The 20,777-nt window shown below is 29.5% G+C and overlaps 2 protein-coding genes across 3 annotated transcripts in view; both read right to left on the reverse strand.

The window, feature by feature from the left end:
* The window catches only part of LOC100207344 (uncharacterized), a 50,034-nt gene extending 39,622 nt beyond the window's left edge, over nt 1-10,412 (reverse strand). For both annotated transcript variants that reach the window (XM_065815154.1, XM_065815153.1), the window contains exons 1-2: nt 10,277-10,412; nt 2,012-2,116 (exon numbers count right to left, since the gene is read on the reverse strand). In XM_065815154.1, coding sequence (XP_065671226.1) covers nt 2,012-2,099 — 88 coding nt within the window. In that variant the 5' untranslated portion in view covers nt 2,100-2,116; nt 10,277-10,412. The remainder of the gene's footprint in view (nt 1-2,011; nt 2,117-10,276) is intronic.
* Nucleotides 10,413-14,472: 4,060 nt separating this feature from the next.
* On the reverse strand, nt 14,473-16,683 carry LOC136090075 (uncharacterized). Its single transcript, XM_065816184.1, has one exon. It carries the CDS (start codon nt 16,681-16,683, stop codon nt 14,473-14,475), a length of 2,211 nt encoding a protein of 736 aa, XP_065672256.1.
* Nucleotides 16,684-20,777: the final 4,094 nt, after the last annotated feature.

Below are 20,777 nucleotides of genomic sequence, written 5' to 3' on the forward strand. Positions count from 1 at the left end.
TCGTACAAGCATTTTCGCTTTTCTTCTTCCTAAAAAAAGCTTAATTTTTCTTCAAAGCTTAATTTTTCAAAGCTTAATTTTTCTTCAAAGCTTTATTTTCTTTAAAGCTTTATTTTCTTCAAAGCTTTATTTTCTTCAAAGCTTAATTTTTCTTCAAAGCTTAATTTTTCTTCAAATAATGCCAAAGTAAGAAAATTTTTTAATGGACTAGCTGGACAAATGTGCAAATGTCGTTATAACCTAGCAAAACTTGCAGGCAATTTTAAAACTTTTCTTTTATCACTATAATTCTCCACCAATTTGTTCCTGATTTTGTGCTTTTTACACTATCATTGAATAAATATGTTGGGTAACAAATCTTTTAGTTTAAATGCTTCATTCAACCATTCCTCAGCTTCTTCTTCTTGACTTCTATCCAATGTTCTTTCTAAGTTGTTTTTTTTTTCTAAGTAAATAAGTAAAGTTATAAGAGTAGTAAACTTGAAAGAAAAATTTTTTATTTTAATTTGGTCAGATGCAAATTTTTTAATTTTTTTCAATTTTATAGTTACCTTTATATTTTGGATCTGTTAAATTGACCAGAAAATGATATGGAACAATTGCTTTCTTAAACCTCTTTAAAATATCATTGTATTGTCTTGGATACTATGAGCAATTATAAAATCATTACTGAATGTACTCCAATCAATAGGGTAACAGCACAATCATCAACAGAACTAGAGTAACATCACAATCATCATCAAGATCATCTTTCATTATATTGATTACTTTTTCATTTACCTAAGAGTTCTGAAGATATCTGTTTTCTATTTGGGGGCTCGCACCCAGATCTAAACATTTTAGGCAGCATGGTAGTCAAGCCAAAATTTTCTACTATGTTGAATGGTATATTTGTTTAAAAAAAACACCTTGCAACCTGCAAATCTAGTTCATTCTTCTGATTAATTGTTGTTGTAGTAACAAATTTAGAAACGGATGTTTGTCGTTGCATTGTCCCTGCAGTTGAATAATTATGTTGTATAAAAATACCAAAGAATTATTAAGCAAAAAGCTGACTATAATCCAAGTGTTGCCATGAGAACAAATTTTTGCTGGATAACCACAAACCAAAAGATTGGATTTTTCTAAAGCATTTTTCTCTTGTACAGAATTATTTTTCCACGAAAAAAAAATCATGTTTTTTGGGGTCGCCTATAAATTAAGTCACACTAAAAGAGGGGAGGGGGTTGGTTGGTGGTTTTGTGACAACTCATACAAAACTTGCTACTTAAGTATTACTATTTTGTAATGAGGGGAGGGGGAGTGAAGGAATCAAAAATGCTCAAAAATTACATGACATAATTTATGAATGATTCCTTACCTAATGATTGCATTTAGCATGAAACTTATAGTTGCAAAAAATATGTAGTTTTATTTATAATATATATTTATATTTATAAATTTTATATATATATATATATATATATATATATATATATATATATATATATATATATATATATATATATATATATATATATATATATATATATATATACATGCACAAGGGCTATTCTAGACCATTTTAACCAGCATCGCCCAATTTAAAAATTAAGGACTATTTTTTCACAGCAAAGAACACACATTAAAATGTGTGTTCTTAATTGTAATTAATGTGTATTCATATATTAAACTATTCTTTTAATTTTTACTTATAAATAATATTTATACCTTTATCATCGTAATTACGTATAATATTTTTATCATTATCATAATCACGCATGTGCGGTTGTGGTGTAATGGTAGAGCGCTCGCTCTACCATTCGATCCCCACCACGTCCCTGGTAATACCGCGCTCAACTTGTTTCTCTGAGCAGCAGCCTTGTTCGTCAAGGTTCGTACTTCAGAGTTATAGAGTTGAGAGAAGGTTATAACCACTATTAAGTAGCCTCTTCATCTGTAGTGGCCTTCTTTTCTGGCCTTGAGGTGGTAAATAACAAAAAAACAAAAAAACAAAAAAAAATATACATACCCCATTTCTCTACTGTATCTCTTTGTACACTAGTTGAAAACCAAGCACAATAATTATTGAACAAAGCTTGGTTTTCTGGCTGCATCATTTTTTATCATTGTTTATCTAGACAAAAAAGTGTGTCTATAAGTGTGCGTGTGTGTGTATGTATATGTGTGTGTGTATATATGTTTGTATATATATGTATGTATGTATGTATGTATATATATATATATATATATATATATATATATATATATATATATTTGCTAATAACTTTTTTTGACAACCAATTTTTATGCGGAGCAGCTAATAAGTGGTGTAGAGGTCATATTTATATGAAAGATTTTTTTACTTTTTATTTTTTCTTATTTGAACTAATTGCGCCAATTGTACCAAGTAACGCTTTTTGCGGTTTTTGACAAAATTTGCTCAAATTTTGTCAAAAACCAAGCATTAGCATGAATAGAACATGATGTCAAATCTACTTAAATTTTTCAACAATATTACACTATATGTTCCTGTACCAAAAAAAAAACACTATGCTTTTCAATTTAAGAAATATATAGTCTATCTATCTTTCACTGATTACAATAGATAAATTAACACTTAAGTTATTGTAAAGTGATATTTTGTTTATCTATGAGGCCATTTCCAGTCATGCGACAAACTTTATTATTTTCACCTTATTTTGGTATCAAATGTTTTTTTATAAAAATACTATTATTGGAGCCTTTAATCAAAAAATAAAAATCCAAAATGGCTACTTTAAAAGTGCGGGTAAAGAGCTCTTGATCTTTTGTTGTAAATTAAACTAGATCAAAATGTATTAATCTATTTCAAATATACATATACACACATTTTGTGTGATTATTTTAGGTGCTCTAAAAGACTAAATAGTTGCATCACAGAGAACCGTGGAATAGCATTTAACTAGGAAGTTTACGATTTTTATGTCGCAAAAACGGCTGGTGCAAACATCAAACCTCAGATCGCTGGATTTTAAATCAGATGCTATAACAACAACTTAAGTTCTGCTTTAGATTTATATATGTATATATACAAAGGGTGACTATTGTCCCAGTTTATTTGTAGGAGAGCGCAAGGCTAAACTAATTAAAACTATTTTAGCGCTGTGCTCTCCTATGTAAAAACCAGAACAATGGTCACCCTATATATATATATATATATATATATATATATATATATATATATATATATATATATATATATATATATATATATATATATATATTAAAATTTCCAGCTTAAAACAAATATCTCAAGAAAATATGCAGCAAAATAATTTTAAAACGTATTTTTAAAGTTTAGAATTAACAGTTAAATATCGGATCAAAATATTTTAAGTTATTCACTCATAGCCAATAGTGAGGGAGCACTTGCTATAGCTAGCTCCGTGTAACCACTCTTTTTCTTTTTTAATGGAGTAGTTTCTGAAGCGTTTCCAAGCTCATCACACGCTCAACATTATCTTAGATAAATTTTACTGTAAGCACAGCAAAATTTAATTTCTTTCTACAACATATTTTTCTTAAAACAAAAAATATGATTCTTGTTTTAAGAAACAAATATCAATAAAATCTGAGGGAGTCTCATCTATAAGCATTTTTTCAAACTATGAACTAGGTTTTACCATGATTTTAATACCACCTCTGCAGCAGATTCAAACTCAGTATAATGGCACATATGCCAATTGTCTCGTTGATTTTAAAAGTGTAAATTTACAATAATGCATTGTTGGTAAAATAAGGTTTAAAATGATACTGCTAAAAAATTATTACATTTAATTTTAGCAAGATAAACTCAAAGTGCAATTTCTATTATATTTCTACTGATTTTAAGAAAAGTTTATCAATGGAGAAAAAAGTTGGTTTAGAGTTATTTTTTTTTGTTATTTTTATTTCTATCTGACTTATAACTTTTTTACAAGCCATTGTTTTTAAACAACTTGTCATTTTTATGACATGTTTTTAAACAATATGTAACTTCTATGACATAATTATACTTTTAAATAATAAGACTAAAATATCAAAACTTATGAAACTTTTATTTAAAAATTGCAGAATCAGAAAACTTGCAGGTCAAATGATATTGGGTATCGCTTGAATTGCGAGTTGTGAGAGAGAAATATAGTCATTCATTTTATTTGACTATTATATCACTCAGAAATTAGTTTAGGTTGTTTTGGAGCAGCATATGCAGGAAGCAGTATTTGCACATACCGAATAATAATCTAGGGTATCTATCTTATTTTTGTATATCTCTTTCCCTCACATGCTTATATATGACAATATAATAAAAATTCAAAAATCCAGATTATTTGTTGGTGTCTCTCTTTTTTATTTATTTAAAAATATTCAAAACACATTTGAAATCATTTTAAACAAAATGTTGTCTGTTTCTAAGTTTATTGTTATTGGTGTAAACGAAACAAGTGGCACTAGCAATTAAACTCCTGATTTTTTTGTTTCAGATTTAAAAACAAATAAAGTCATCTATTAAGCATGAAGTATTTAAACTAAATGGTTTTGAACATTATTAAATAATTTAATACAAAACAAGAATTTTTCTTGCTAATACTATAAATAACTTTTTTCCACTAAAAAAGTTATCGGAACAGCATTTTGGAACAAATATTTCGTAAAAAAAACATCCTTGTTAGAAACTAATGGTGTGATGGTAAAAGATAATATTATTGCCATGAATTGTTCATAATATTATAGAAAAGGATTTAAATTTTATATAAAATTTTATTTTAATTTAAGACATAATTAATTTTCAATAATTTTTTACATTTAATGCAAATCAGAACAGTATTTTGGAACAGAGGGAGTGTTATAGATTTTATTAGTATATTTTAGTATATTCTTATTTTTATTTAAAAAGTATGTATTTTTTATTTAAATATAATTTGAAATGGCTCATGTTGAAAGGGGAGTAGTCAACAACACATAGTTTTGAGAAAACATTGCATTAACTTTATTTTTATTCAAAAAAATGCAATCTTTTGCGTATAAATTCTTTATTACCCCAGTTATCATGAAACACACTTGATTTTGGCCCCAACAATCAAGAATAAGTGGAGTTCTGCTTCACGAGACAAGGACTTCTTAACTTTAAATTGAGTTATTCACAAGTGCAGCATATGTTAACTTGCGGCCTTTCAAAGGAAAGATTATAGTTTTTATTAAGGTAGTTGAAAAACTTTGTTTCACAAACTTTTATTGAAATGTATTTTTCTCTAAACAGCCAGTTTTAAAACTTAAAGTAGCATCTAGATAGGATATAGTATTTCCAAGATAATGGCTTTGCTTAAGTTGGAAAGCTTTCGATGTGCTGTCTGATAAAAAGTTTGGTTTCTTAAGGCCATGCTTTTTTTAGATGATGTTTTCTTTTATCCTCTGGGTTTTTCCAATCATTTTCAAAGCTCGCAATCTTTCAATTCGTTTTTTTGTAACAGCTTGTAAACTTAAAAAAGCTTTAAAACATACCTGCATTCAATTAGAACCCACCATAACATGATACTTAAAAGTAACACTTTTTTTTAAAAAAAAATTTTTTTCCTAGGTTGTCTCTGTTTTATTTTCTTGGGAATCAATTAAGGGTTGTAGGAACAAATTCTGCTCATCCTTAGTGTTTAAGTTATAGAAATGGTTTATTATATTCTCTTTATTAATTTTCTCAAGACAGTTGTTTCTCTTGCAGCTAAAAGAAACAAAAAAAATACTTTTGTACTGCGTATTATTAAAAATTTATCTGTGAAAATGAAATTATAAAACTATTATTAACATTGAATACAAAAGCCAGTGTACTTTTGAGGTGCAGTATTTCTTTGGTAGTTAACAAGATCTTCTCCTTTTATTCTAGCAACTTTTATGTTTCTCTTCCAAAAGCTTGAATCAGCTTTACTTTTTTTTTGCTGACATTTTCTTAAGAAACTTGTCACTTTCTTCTGAATTTATTTCCATGTTTCACTTATTTATGATAAGAGTAAGAACACAAAACACAAAGTTTGTTTATAAAGTAGATTCTTATTTACGTTAAGCTATACAGTAAAATACAATAGCATAAGACTAAGAATACAAGATATAAAGTTAAACATAAAAAAGGGGTATTTAAATAAAAGAGAAGGGGTGAGGGGAATTTTTTTTTCTAACTATATTTATATCGGTCAGTTCGTCAAAACTTTCGATATGACAAGATGTTGCAATAAAAGTATTTTTTATAAAAAATTTAATTTATAAATTCAAACTACTATTTTTTACAAAACATGCTCAAAACTATTCAATTCTAGTGTGGCTTGCGGTCAAATGCGCATTTTCTAACAGCTGTTTTATCATAATTTCAATAGGAATTAATATTTTATATTATGTACTTACATCAGTAAGTAAATAATATATATGATGATAAACAGCACAAGAGTTTTTTAAAGCAATTTTTATGATTTATTTTGTAAACAAAAAACTTTCAACAATAATTGCATTTTCAATGAAATTATTAATAATCATCAAAGTTAATAAAACTAATTGTGAAAAAAACTTACAAGAAACTTATGGTTACAAAACACAAACATGCATACAAAGTAACTCGCAGGTAAACAAGCACAGCGCCCCAGGTCACGACAGAACACAATTATATATATATACATATCCCCCATGAAAGAAAAGTTTTTAGGTTCTTAGATATTGGTTTACTAACTCCAATTATTTTCGCTTCAGTTGCTATCCTTAAATTATTTACTTTTTTCTGTTTTAAATACTAAATAAAATTAAAAAGCCCATTCACTTAACATCATCAGCAATATTGTAAAGCAGTTCCGCTTCTATAGAAGTTTCAAAACATTGCTCTTCTATAATTATAGAAGAGCAATGTTTTGAAAATAATTTATTTTGCTTAAAGTTTTCTTACTTTAAAAGCTATTCTCTTTTATTTGTTTATTTTTTTTTTGTAATTGTCTCTTGAATTTGGTCAAGTTAATCTTTTTTGCGCTTTTTTGTTTTGTTTTTGAAATGTTCTCAAAACGACTAAAAAATCTGGTCAGAAATCTAAGCGTTTACTCGCAAGTATATAATAGGAAAATAAGAAAATAAATTGTTATTCATTTGTTAAATATATTATTTGAAATATATTTTACAAATGAATAACAATTTATATTTTAATATTATTTTATATATTTGAAATATATATTAAAAGAATAAGATGGTTTTTTAATAAATATATTTACCACATTTGATGCATGTCTAAAATTGTTTGTTTATAATGCCTGATTTCCAACGTTAATACAAATTACTAGAGATAATGAACATAATGATTGCTCTTTTTAAAAAAATTTATTTAAAAACTTTAAAAAAAATTTAAATAAGTTCTTAAACATTTTGTCAAAAAAGTTGAATAAAAGTAACAATGCACTAGCCCACAAGCTTTTCGATTATTGTCAATAACAATAGTTTATCAGGAATTAATTTATCGGGTTCAAATGCACAATTTGGATAATCCTACAAAAGTGCAGACCTTTCCTTAATATACCAACTGAAAAAAGTCGCGAAAAAATTGTTTATCAAAAAATACTTTTACTTTCGTTATATTCTTATCTCCTTTTTTCCTCAACTTGTATCAATTTTGGTAGTGGAAAATAACAAACGCCCTAAAAATAAGAAAACAAAAACAGTAACATATTTTAGTATATTATTTTTTTGAGAACAATATTCTTTTTTTAATATTCCATTTTTTTAGCTTACTTTATTTAGATTTTCTATTGCGTATAATCTTCGGTTTTTATCTTTGAGTATTTTATTCTCTTTAGTTTCTTACAGCTTTATTTTGCCATCAGTATGTTCATCAGTATGAACATACTGATGGCAAGTCATCAGTTTGCCATCAGTATGAACATATCAGTAGGTTCATCAGAATCCTGATGAACCTACTGATGGAGAAACACTGTGTAGAAGAAAGAAAAAATTAGATAAGTATTTTTACTAATTTATATATATATATAAATAGAGAGAGAGAGAGAGAGTCAGTTTTTTGAGGAGTATAGTCTCCTAATTGTGTACTTTTTTTTCTTTCTTTCAGAAAGTTGGTATTTTTTAAGGATTCCCCCCGCCTCCCTCACTATATATACAATAAAACTATTGCAACAAATGGACAAACAAGAAGTGTGGCTGCACGTTCTTCCCGGAAAGGCTTGTATATATATATATATATATATATATATATATATATATATATATATATATATATATATATATATATATATATATATATATATATATATATATATATATATATATATATATAGTCAGATTTTTGAGGAATATAGCCTCCTAATTGTGTACTTTTTTTTCTTTCAGAAAGTTGGTATTTTTAAGGATTCCCCCGCCTTTTTACCTATATATACAATAAAACTATTGCAATAATTCTTGTTTACCTATTATAAGTTAACAGTGCTGTTAACTGACTTAAAATGGTCATTTTAATTCATATAAAATAATTTTGAAAATCAAAAATATGCAATACAGAGCCAAAATTATTCATCATTTCTGTAAAAATTTTCAAAAACAAGTTTGAGTTTTCTAAAAAAACTATTTAAAACCCTATATTGATACATAAATTTATTGTAAAATTCAAAGAAACCAATCTTCATGAAGTAAAGGTAAGAGAGGATTTATCTAAAAAAAAATAAAAAATAATTTGTAAAAATTGATTTAAAAAATTTTAAAAATAAATTTTCCGAAGATGTTTTTACAATTTACAATGTGCACAGTTTATAAATATGCAATTTCTGTATTAAAGGATATAAAACTGGAAGTTTTAATGGATTTAGGTCATATGTTGTAGGGATCTAATTTTTTAAAAATCTAAGGAGTGGCCAGTTTAAAAATCTGGAAAAATTTTATGTTTTTTCAGGATATTTAAAGGCTTAGTCAAACATATGGTTGATAATGCAAAATTTATTAGTTTATATATTACAAATTACAAGATTAAAACATTTTAGTTAAAGAAAATCAGTGAAAAATATATTTTGGTCCCATTCTATATCAATATTTGAGCTGTATTGCATAACTAGGTATACATATATATTTAAGCCAACATCGCAATTATTAGCATTTTTCATGTACTTCTAGTAGTATTTTTATCTATAATCAGTATTTGCATTTATACCTGTTCATATTAGTTTTTTAATTATTATCTATCTATATTGTAATGCATTTTAACAAAATTGTATGATATATAAATATTTATTCTCGTTTGTACTGTGTTCTCATCCTCTTATTTTAAACTTAAATATGTAATAACATATATACTTATATGTTTTAGATAAGATAATATGTAAATAAGATAGATAATCAGCAAAACTGTACAAATAAAAAACAAAGTTTCCAATAATCCTATTACAAAAAATGTTACTGAAAAGTGGAAGCAAAGGGACCTAATAAAAATCTGGAAGAGATTGCAGCATACAGTGTACAATCTGCGCTATGGCAAAATTCATGAATTGTAAGGTGCAAGAGAGTGATCATTAAATAATCAAAAACTATTTGAATATACTTCCCACATATAACTTTTTTGTTAAAAGTATATTTATTTTTTATAAATTTTTTTAGATCTTTATTGTTACTTTCTTTAAAGACAGTTTTAAACAAAGTTCCTTGATTCTTGTTGGTTTCTTTTTTAATAATATGAAAGTTTTCCTTCATAGAAAAATCAGCATTTGGTTTAACAGTAATGAGGTTGTTATTCAAATATGAATCCAATTTATCAATTAAGTGTCTCTGACTGCTACCACCAGATTTCGCATTAGTGTACAAGATGCTTTCTACAATGCCAACAATACTTTTAAGAGTTGCTTTACTGCAGGTATTGTAATATATTGTAACTATCTTTAACAGAAAGAACCATATTAGGGTCTGTTATACAGTGTAAAATGTCTGAAAAAAAAGTTCTTCTCACTTTAATACAACTTATTAATTCTTTTAGTGCAATCCATTAAAAAATGTGCATTTTGTAGAACAAGATAGGAAGTCTCTGAAGCTTCATGGTCCACTTCAAAGTTTTCAAGTTTAATATCAGAATAATCATAATCAGAATCAACATTAAGTAATACATTAGCATCACATTTATTAACATCTTGTACATATGCTGTACTAATATTATAAAGTACTTTTAATTATTGCTAATTAAGTAACTTTACCGTTCTTTATAAATGGTAACTCCGTTTAATGTAATGCAGACAATATTTGACAAAGATATATTAAACTCTTTTACCTTCTTTTCAATTAGTTCTTCACATAGCTCTGAGCAGGTGCAGACCAATAAATCCAACTCAATCCAAGATTCCAAAAATTATCATAATTCCTAAGAAAAATATTTATATACCAGCAGTTTTTAATGTCCATTCACTTATGGTAAGACTAAACGCTTTTTTATTTGAGCAGGTAAATTAAAAAAAAAAAGGAGCAGGTGAATTAAAAAAAAAATTTAGCTTATTCTGTAAGATTTTATTTCTTTATTTTATCAGCATAATCCATTACTTTTTTTTAATGGTTTAGGATGATTTTGGTATCTCTATGAAGCCTTTTGCTTTCAATAGCATCTTTAAACCTTTAGATGTATAAAATTTATAATCTTTTACAATAATTCTTGAAAGTAATTTTTAATGTTTAAGGCCAAGGTGTTTAGTAGTGCAAACCTGTAGTAACCCTGAGAAGAACCTTGTCAAAGGTTTTTTTATTACAAGTTTGCAATACTAAACACCTAATATAATATGACATATCATCCGAGGATTTTTTTAATAGATTTTTAAATTAAGAGTTGTAGTCTCGCAATATGTAGCATAAAAATAATAAACATATTATCAACCGTACTTGTATCAACCGTACTTGTATCAACCGTACTTGTATCAACCGTACTTGTATCAACCGTACTTGTATCAACCGTACTTGTATCAACCGTACTTGTATCAACCGTACTTTTGATTTTAATAATGATTGAAGAAACTAAACTATTAAAAATCCTGAAAAATAATTAGGATATTTTTGCAGATTTTTAAACCGAAGTTTTTCAAAAATAGCCAATTATTAGATTTTTTAAAAATCAGATCCTTAAAACATATAATATTAGTGACCTAAATCCATTGAAACTTCTAAGGTCATATCATATTGTCTCTAAAACACATATTTTTGAACTGTATGTTCTAAAAAATTATTATTTTTTTAATTGTGATTCACTCTTAACAAGGTTGCAAGCAACTACTATTAAGTTGGGAGTTACAGAAAAAAATAATAGAGTTATAGAGCAAGAAAGTGGTTAACAGAAGACTTAAAAAGTTGTAAGTTCTACGAGTCAGGAAAACATGAAGATAGGAGAGAGTTCTAAAGGGTTGAAGTGCGGGAAAAAAAACTAGACAAATAAAAGTTTTTAGAGCATGCAGTAAATGAATGAGACTTTGCTGAATGATGAGTCAATCGAGAATTTGTTTTAGTTGATGGAACTAGAGATAGGCGCTACTTTAAGCAGTGTCATGCACAGCACCATGAACTTGACAAAGACACCATTTTCCAAAAGTAGTTTTTAAAGGTAAGATTTCTTAAGTACCAAAACACATCAATTGAAAATTTCCATGCAGATTTAAAAAAAGATAAGAAATCTAATGAAATGGGGAACCTTTTTAACATTAATACATAATGTCTAAGCTCTCAGCATTTAAAAACTTTAAGATTGGTTTATTAAATATGGGGACAATCTCAACAGCAAGAACTTTTAAGGATATCTCATCTTCAAAACAAAGCTTTAAAAATAATACATTTTCAGAATTACAAATCCAATCCTAATTTGCTTTTTGTTACTTCTAAGATCCTTAAACTATGTGACCTCGTTCAATTCTTGAATTGCCAGTTTGTCTGGAACCACCAACACAAAAACCAACCTTTTACCTTCAACAATTTCTTCCCAAAATATGCAAATAACCGATACTATCTTCGATCAACTGATAAACTGAATCTTGCAGTCTTAAATCATTGTTCTGTTACTTATGTATATAAATCCATAAAAAACCAAAGTATAAAATCTTGGAATAACCTTCCCTATGACCTAAAAGCTCTCCATTTAATCTTTGTTTTTAAGAGTAACCTATTCCATTCCTTTCTAATCAAATATAGTTTATAAATCCAAAGATATATGTATCTATGTATAAGTGTTTGTGATAAGGGCATGCAAATAAATGTGAGGGTATATGTATGTATGTGTATATGTATATATGGATGTGTATGTGCGTATGTTTGTATATATTTATATGTGTATATATATGTGTGCATGTGTATGTTAGTATATATATATATTTTTGTGCTGGAAAAACATCTGTTTTTCCAGCACAAAAAATGAAATAACTTTGGATCTAATTAACTTTTAAAGTTAAACACCTCTCATTTTTCAAGTCTTTTTAAAATTCAAATTCAAATTCAAATTCAAATTTATTCTGAATAAAGATCTTACATCAAGGATATTTACAAATAGTAATGATACTAATCTCAAGTAAACACCTAAGCTCTATACAACTATATTAACCATATATATAAATAATGACAAATCCTCTGGAATGGCTAATAATAATAGCTATAATCTATTTTAAGAATAACTAGAATATATTTAAATAAACAACTATAATAAATTTTAATAATAACTTTAGTATAGCTTTAATCATTACTATTGATTAATATTGTGCACAGATTATTATTTATGTTTAAATAAAATATTTTGTGCACAATATTAACCAATGTTAATTATTACATTGATATTATACATATAATTTGTTTAGAATAATCTGATAATGTATATACATTATCAAATTATTCTGATACTGTACAAAGTAATAAAAAATAACAGTAAAAAAACAATCTAATAAAAATGTATGCTGTACATTTATATTTCAATGTACAGCATACATATTTATTAGGTTTTTTTTTTTTTTTTTTACTGTTATTTTTGCTATGCTACAAACATTTCTATTTTATTATAATACAATAAATAATCGATTTTTTTTATGAATTATCTCTGTATATTACAGCATAGATATTTATTAATTTTATTAATTTTTTTTTTATTGTTATTTTTAAAAATATAACATATAAATTTTTTTCAAGTTTTTATATTATACAATATGTTCAAATCATGAAAAAATAACAATTGAAAAAAGGACTTGAAAATTACAATAAAAACTTGAATAATGCACCATTCAAATAATGGGGCTGTTTCATAATGAATCATGAAAATCATGATTAATCCAAAGAATAACGATAAATAACTATAATACAAATACTACAATAAAAAAGATATTGAATATCTATGTTTATTTTTTGCATTATAGTAATTTTGTATTTGTTATTACTAAACATATCAGACGGTTCGCGCCATAAATATTTATTTGCTCCGAGTAGTACATCTATTACCGGTAGTGCCGCCAATAAAATACCGGGCTAACGGACTTTTTTATGTAACGAAATTATTATTATTATTATTATTATTATTATTATTATTATTATTATTATTATTATTCAGTGATCAAATACAAATACAATAATCTATTTATAATTTGATGAAGAGGTGCTACACCAGGCCCCCCTATGCTGACGAACATGGAGATACAGAAGCTACAGACAAAGCAGCAATTGTATCTATAAAGTTACTTTCTTATGTTGTTTTTGAAAGCGTTGATGGATTGAGCGTTCACTGCTTCTTGCGAAAGCGCATTCCATGGGGCGACAATTCTATTTGAAAAAAAGTTATACCGCTCCTCGCAGTTTTTTACCATCTGACGTTCTAGTTTATGGTTATGGCCTCTTAGAATATACTTATCTTTACTTTTTGAAATTTTTTGCGGGACAACAAAAGTAACAAGCTCGAGTTTACGAGTGATTTTGAATTGCTCGATAAGATCTGCTCTTTTGCGGCGTTCTTCAAGAGTTGTTAAACCGAGCCGTTGGAGTCGATCTTCATAGGTCATGTGTTTAATAGTCGATATTGTTTTTGTTGCTCGATGTTGGACTTGCTCGAGAATGGCAATGTCTGATTTTAAATGCGGTGACCAGGCTTGTACAGCAAACTCAAGATGGGGGCGAATGTAAGTGAGATACAGAGTGCGCCATAAACAAAAACTGCGACTGCGAAATGTTTTTTTGAATCGCCCTAGCACTCTATTCGCTACTGATACGGCTGACTCTATTTGCGGTCTAACGTTAAGGTCATTCGAGACCATCACACCAAGGTCTCTTTCGACTTCGGTTTCTTCGAGAGGACGACGGGTGCCGTCGACGTTTGACATTGAGTATTTGTACGTTGACTTGTTACATCCGCGCCCAACATGCATTACTTTGCATTTCTCAACGTTGAAATGCAAGAGCCAAATATGTGACCATTTCACTGCTTTGTCAATGTCATCTTGGAGAGTGATGTTGTCCGACTTTTTTTTAATTATCCCTATTATTTTGCTGTCGTCGGCAAACAGTTTCATTTGATGAGTAATACTGTCCGGCAGGTCGTTTACAAAGATTACGAATAGCAATGGCCAAGACTGAGCCTTGAGGCACTCCACTAGTGACTGCTTTCCATTCAGAAGTAATGCTGTTTATAACCACTCGTTGACATCGATTGCTTAGCCAAGCTGCGATCCAGTCAAGAAGAGCGCCTTGAATACCGTACACTCTCAGCTTATGAAGAAGGCGTTTATGTGGTACTTTGTCAAACGCCTTTGCAAAGTCTGTGTAAATGACGTCTACTGCATGTCTGCAGTGAGTTGCTTCCGTCATGATATCCCGAGTTTCTAAAAGGTTTGATACACATCCCTTACGATGAACAAAGCCATGCTGATTTGGAGAAATTAGACCATTAGCAACGCAGTGTTCCATTATTCTTTTTTGTAAAATACTTTCCATAATTTTGCAAGGTATGGAAGTGAGCGAGACTGGCCGGTAGTTGGATGCTTTAAGCCTGCTCCCCTTCTTGAAAATAGGTGTTACATTCGATTTTTTCCATAATTCAGGAACTACACCAGTTGCAAACGAGCACTTATAGATAAGCGAAAGAGGCTTGGCAAAGGTAGATGAACATTTACTAAGGACCCTTGGATGTAATCCATCGTAGCCGGTTGATTTTCTTTCATCAAGGTTGTTTAGGCATTTTTGTACTATATCGATAGAGAAACTTGCTGGATCGATGGCACAAACTGCTTCAGTACGACTTTCAAAGCCTGGCATTGAACCTTCGGGCTCTAAAACAAAGACTGATTGAAAATAGTTATTTAACGATGCGCATATATCGTCGGTATCGGTTGTGATGTTGCTATTGACTGTTTCAAGCGATGTAATGTTGTTACTGACGCTCTGCTTGCTTCTTACATATGGATGTAAGCGTTTAGGGTTGCTTTCGGAATCCCTGACGAGTAGCTCTTCGTACTTTTGCCTGCCAGCTTTGACCATTTTTTTAACTTTTTTGCAGGCAGTGCGATGCGATATTTTGAGAAATTTGTGTGTATCTCGACCTGCATTAATGTATTTGGCCCAAGAGGTGCGTTTCGCTTTGACCGCCTCAATAAGTTCTGGTGTTACCCATTGCTCCTGTTTTTCTGTAAAGGGAGTGGTAGTTGACGGAATGTGTAGGTTAGTGGCTTCATTATACACGTTTGCTAGAAGCTGGTACTCATCGTTTGCATTTAGCCCAGTGAATACTGTTTCCCATTCAACAGCTGCAATATGTGCTGATATTGCTGCGTAGTTTGCTCGACTCCAAATGAGTCGAGGTTTTAGCGGCAAAGTAGGCGAGTTGTTGAGGCATGCAACAGCAAATTGACCTTCGATGAAGCAGTGTGCTTGGCCCATTGGAGTGTCACCAAGAGAATCGCCTTGTTTAATGAAGATTAAACGGTCTGGCTCATTTGTTATAATAAGATGAGCAACAGTTGCAATTCCGCCGTTAACTTCGATAGACTCATAAGACGTATGGCAGAAATTGAAGTCGCCATACAGTAGCATTGCAGAGCAGTTTATATTAGGCAGTATCTGTTGAGCGGTAGTGATTGATGTGATACACTGAGTAAGAACTTGATCATTTTTGTCGTGTGGACGATATAAGCAGCCGAGGAGAAATGATTCTTGACCAAGTTTTATTTTTCGCCAGATTTGCTCAATTGATGTTGAGTTAAGCTGAGTAGAACTAACTTCGCTGACTATGATATCGTCTCTTGTGTAAATTGCAACTCCACCTCCCCTTTTGTCTCTGTCTTTGCGATGTGGTTGGTAGCCGGGTACGGTAACGTTTGATAAATCTGTGAACCAAGTTTCCGCAAAAAATATGACGTGTGGCCGGCTGAATATATGTAGAGCTGATAGTCTAGCAAAAAGCTCTTGGCGTTTTTCATTGTTGAGTGAACATGGGTTGTTTGCCCAGTAACTTAGATGGCTAGGTGAGACTGTAGAAGCGTCGGGTTGTATCGGTTTTATTTTTGCTTTAGTTATTGGTCTAGGACGTCTAGTTGGCAGTGGAGATTTCTGAGTTAGGAACGGCTGTGTGGTTAGCGTAGTCTGACAGAGCTCTGACTGGGGCTGAAAATACGTAGCACTGATTGGACGTTGATTCGATGACATCGATGCAACAGATGCGACCTGTTCTTCGATGTATAACATTCCGAAACGGATTATCGAGAATGTTAGCAGCGGCAAGTTTGTCGTTAAGCTTTTTGAGTTGGATGCGTGTGGTGTTAAACTCGGTTTGTTGCTCTGGCGTTCTGTCTTCGCGTACGTAGACACCCTTGTATATCTCTTGTTTGTGGTGTGCGCATTTTTTGAGTATTTCCGCTCGAGATGAAAGATTTGATAACGAAACCTGGATAATGTTCGAGTTTGACAATTTTGTTTTGCTTTTGCTCGATTTGAGGCGGTTAACACGTGCGATAGCTGTAGCATCCTCCAATCCTGTTGCTACAAAAAAATCCTCAACAAGCTTTTTATCGTCTACAGTACTAGACTTATTAGGACCGACTACAATGACATTTAACCCGCGACTTCGAATATTTTTATTTTGAACAGCGATAAAAGTACTTAACTGCTGCCGTTGCTGCTTGCTCTCATCCGAATTGTCCTTATGCAAAGATGCAAATGATGGTGTGGCTGTTGATTTTATTTCTTTCAACTCATTAATTTGTTTTACCAGTAAATCAATTTTGTCTTTCAGGGCTTTTTCTCTTAATTCACTAGATCATTTCTCTTCCGCTAGTGCAACAAGTAGAGCTGCCTTGATCATAAGAGCAATATCGTTCTGGTAACTTTTCATGAGAGTAGCATTTAAATCCTTTAGATCTACTGCCGCTTTAAAAGCGTTGGTAGCTATTACTTCGATTGCTGACATAATTAGCAATGAAATGCAATTAGCAATTGCAAGTTTTTAAATTTTTTAATATTTGATACAATTTGTTACAAATTTTAAAAATTTAATTAAAATTTCAATAAAATTGATATTTTATATGATTTATATGAATATACCTTAATATAATAAATTTATACGTATATAACTTACTAATATTAGTAATTTGATTACAAATATAAGTAAATATATAGTGATAAATTTTCCGTAAATATATTTATTAATTGATAATAAATTTTGGATTTTGTCAAGGCACAAAAAATGCGGAAAAAAATTTAGAAAAAGGTTAAAAATTTATTCGAAACTTATTGAATAGAACAATAGATTAGAAAATCGTTTACACGCTTAAACGCTGGCGGTTAAACAACGAGCAAAAATGAAAAGTTTACAAAACTCTTTAAAACAAGAAAAAGAAAAAAAAGAAAAAAAAGAAAAAAAAGAAAAAATTTGTAAACTCTGTAAAAATACAAGCGAACTAAAGCGTAAATAAAATCTTAGTCACAACTATTTTTATAATAATAATATATAAATAAAAATATATGGTAATACTGGTGTTGTATCGGCTCTACACCGGTTTTTAAAATGTATGTGCTAGGGTGGAGCGATTTTCATAGCAAAAAAAGAAAAGTTTAAAAATCAATATTTCTAAGACACGAATCGATGTCCATTAGTTATAAGATGAAAGTAAAAAATTTATTTTTTGATTTTGATGAGATCTTGAGGTTCCTCATTAGATTCTAAATTCTTGATGGGTTTTTTTTTTCTTAACCATATCAACCTTGGACTCAAAAAAAAAACAGAAAAAAATGCTTGTTTTATAAATAATAACTTTATTAAAAAAAATCTTTAGTGAAAAAAATATTTGCAAAAATATACCTCAAATCCCCGTTTTGTTTAAGACGGTTTTTTATGGAAAAAACAACTCTTTTTTTTTTTTTTATTTTTTTTTATTTTTCAATAATTTTCAAGATCAGCATATTATTCTGCTTCTTTTGACTACCTAGTCGATACAGTTTATAAAAAAAAAATTTCAACAATGTGACATGCCGTCAATCAATGACAACCAGTCAAAAATTTAGAATCCAAATAGGAACCTCAAAAACCCATCTAAATTTAAAAAAAAAAAAGTTAGATGGGTTTCAAAAAAGTTAGAAATAAAGATTCTTTTTTCACCAATAGACATCAATTTCAAAAATTTTTTAAATCACTCTACCCTAATGTACCCTAAGGCTTGTGCGCGATTGCTCTCTTCACGTAAAACACGCCCGTTAAATTTAATTTTAATTATTAAATTTAATTTAATTGAAACAAAATATTAAAACAATTAAATGGAATATTTAAAACTTCTAAGCAGTATAAACCAGGCTTGTGAAGCCGAGCCGGAGTCGTGGAGCCGGGGAGCCGCTGTTTTTTGGTGGAGCCGGAACCCAGGCCAGAACCGCAAAAACACGAGAGCGACTCTCGGCTCTCGTGTTTTTGCAAAGCAATAGAATGTATGTTTTTTCTTTACTGTGGACAAACTTTATTCATTCATTATTTGACTAATTTGTTGAATGAACTATTTATTGAATTTCTATTCGGAACAATGAATTTTGTTTTAAAACTTGTCACCAACACATTAAAAATTTTTTTTTTTTCGCTTAAATTACATTAAATAATGATAGTATTAGTTAAAAACGTCAACAAACGAGTCAAAATATTTCTCTTAATTAAAATGTCATTAAAACAGTTAGAAAAATGAAAAAAAAATCTGCACAACTATCTACAAAATCCTTCTGCATTGTTACTTTCAATCGCCTAAGCATCTGAATCTAGAAAAACTACTGTTTATACGGTCATAAAACAATAGCTCTCTATTTATCAAACAAGTAAAGGGATCTGGAAAAAAGAGTGACATTAAGGATAAGAAAGCAGCAATTTGTATTCGACAATCATTCATGCAAAATCGAACTGTCAATGAGCCAAAAGGTATAAAGTTTCAGTGATTTTTGTTAGGAAAGTTGAGAAATTTAACAATTTCAAGTCATATTGAGCCATTAAATATTCAAACCGATCAGATAAGGAATTACTGACTGCTAAAACTCAAGTTCGAAAACTTTATGATAAAATGCTTATAAAACATAGTGGCTTCATAATTAAAGATGACGAAACGTACATCAAATGTGACTTCAAACAGCTCCCAGGTGCAGAATTTTACACTTCAATGGTTGAAATCATTGGATAAATTTGGTAAAAACTTCTCTTGTGGCAAGCAATATGTAGCTGCGCTTTGAGATCTTGAACTTTTGTCACATAATAAACTTTTAACTCGGATGTTTACATCAAGGAATGATTGCAAGCTAGACTTTTGCCATTTTATCGAAGTCACGATGTCCACTGTTGGTTCTGGCCTGATCTTTCTTCTAGTCATTTTTCCAAGAAGACTGTTGAGTGGTACAAATTGACAGACAGCAAATTCATTCAAAAAGCCTTGAGAAATTTTGGGGAATTGGCAAAGAATATTTCCGTAAGAGTGGCAAAACAATAAGTAAAGCTAAAGATTTGATTAGAGAGTGGACATTAGTAGGAATAAAAATTTCCAAAGGCACTCTGCAGAAGTTGATGTCGTCGATTGGCGTAAATGCTCGCTTATTTATTTGGAATAGTAAATAGTAATAAAATAAAAAGAATTTTTATATTCTTTAAATTCCTTAGAATAAAATAAATATTGTAGTTTTTATTGTAGTTTTTATTGTAGTTTTTATTGTAGTTTTTATTGTAGTTTTTGCGTTAGTGTAGTTATTTTTACTTTTTTTAATTTTTTATCGTATTGAATTTAACGCATGCTTTACCCAGTAAGAACGGAACGTACAAAAGACGTCTTTTAAACGTCTTTGGAGCGTTTTGAACGTCTTTTGATTGTTTTGGACGTCTTTTGAACGTTCGAAAGATTTTTATTTTTTAGATCCGTGTCGAGTGGGTACCCAGTGGGCACAAGACTCTGTGAGGACATAAGTTGTTTTTTGAACGCTTTGGATGTCTTTTGAACGTTTTGGACGTCTTTGAGACGTTCAAAAGATGTCTTTTATAGATACCGTGCCCACTAGGTAAAACTAGATCTAAAATTAGAACTAAAGACTCTAGTGTTGTGATCAAAAAAAAATTTTAAAACTTGCGATTTTGTTCAAAAGGTTAGGAAGCCGGAGCCGAGCCGGGAGCAGTTTTTTTTGTTTGGCAGCCATTTTGATTTTACTATAGTTTTTGATTTACAAGTTCCTACTCAAATAAACGTGTGATTAAGCTGAAAATTTTTTTTTTAAAGTTTCTTTCTCAACTAAACGTGTGATTAAGCTGAAAATTAGCACCAGTATAGTTTTTA

This window comes from Hydra vulgaris, chromosome 13 (genome assembly GCF_038396675.1).
Source record: "Hydra vulgaris chromosome 13, alternate assembly HydraT2T_AEP".
Taxonomy (NCBI): Eukaryota; Metazoa; Cnidaria; class Hydrozoa; order Anthoathecata; family Hydridae; genus Hydra; species Hydra vulgaris.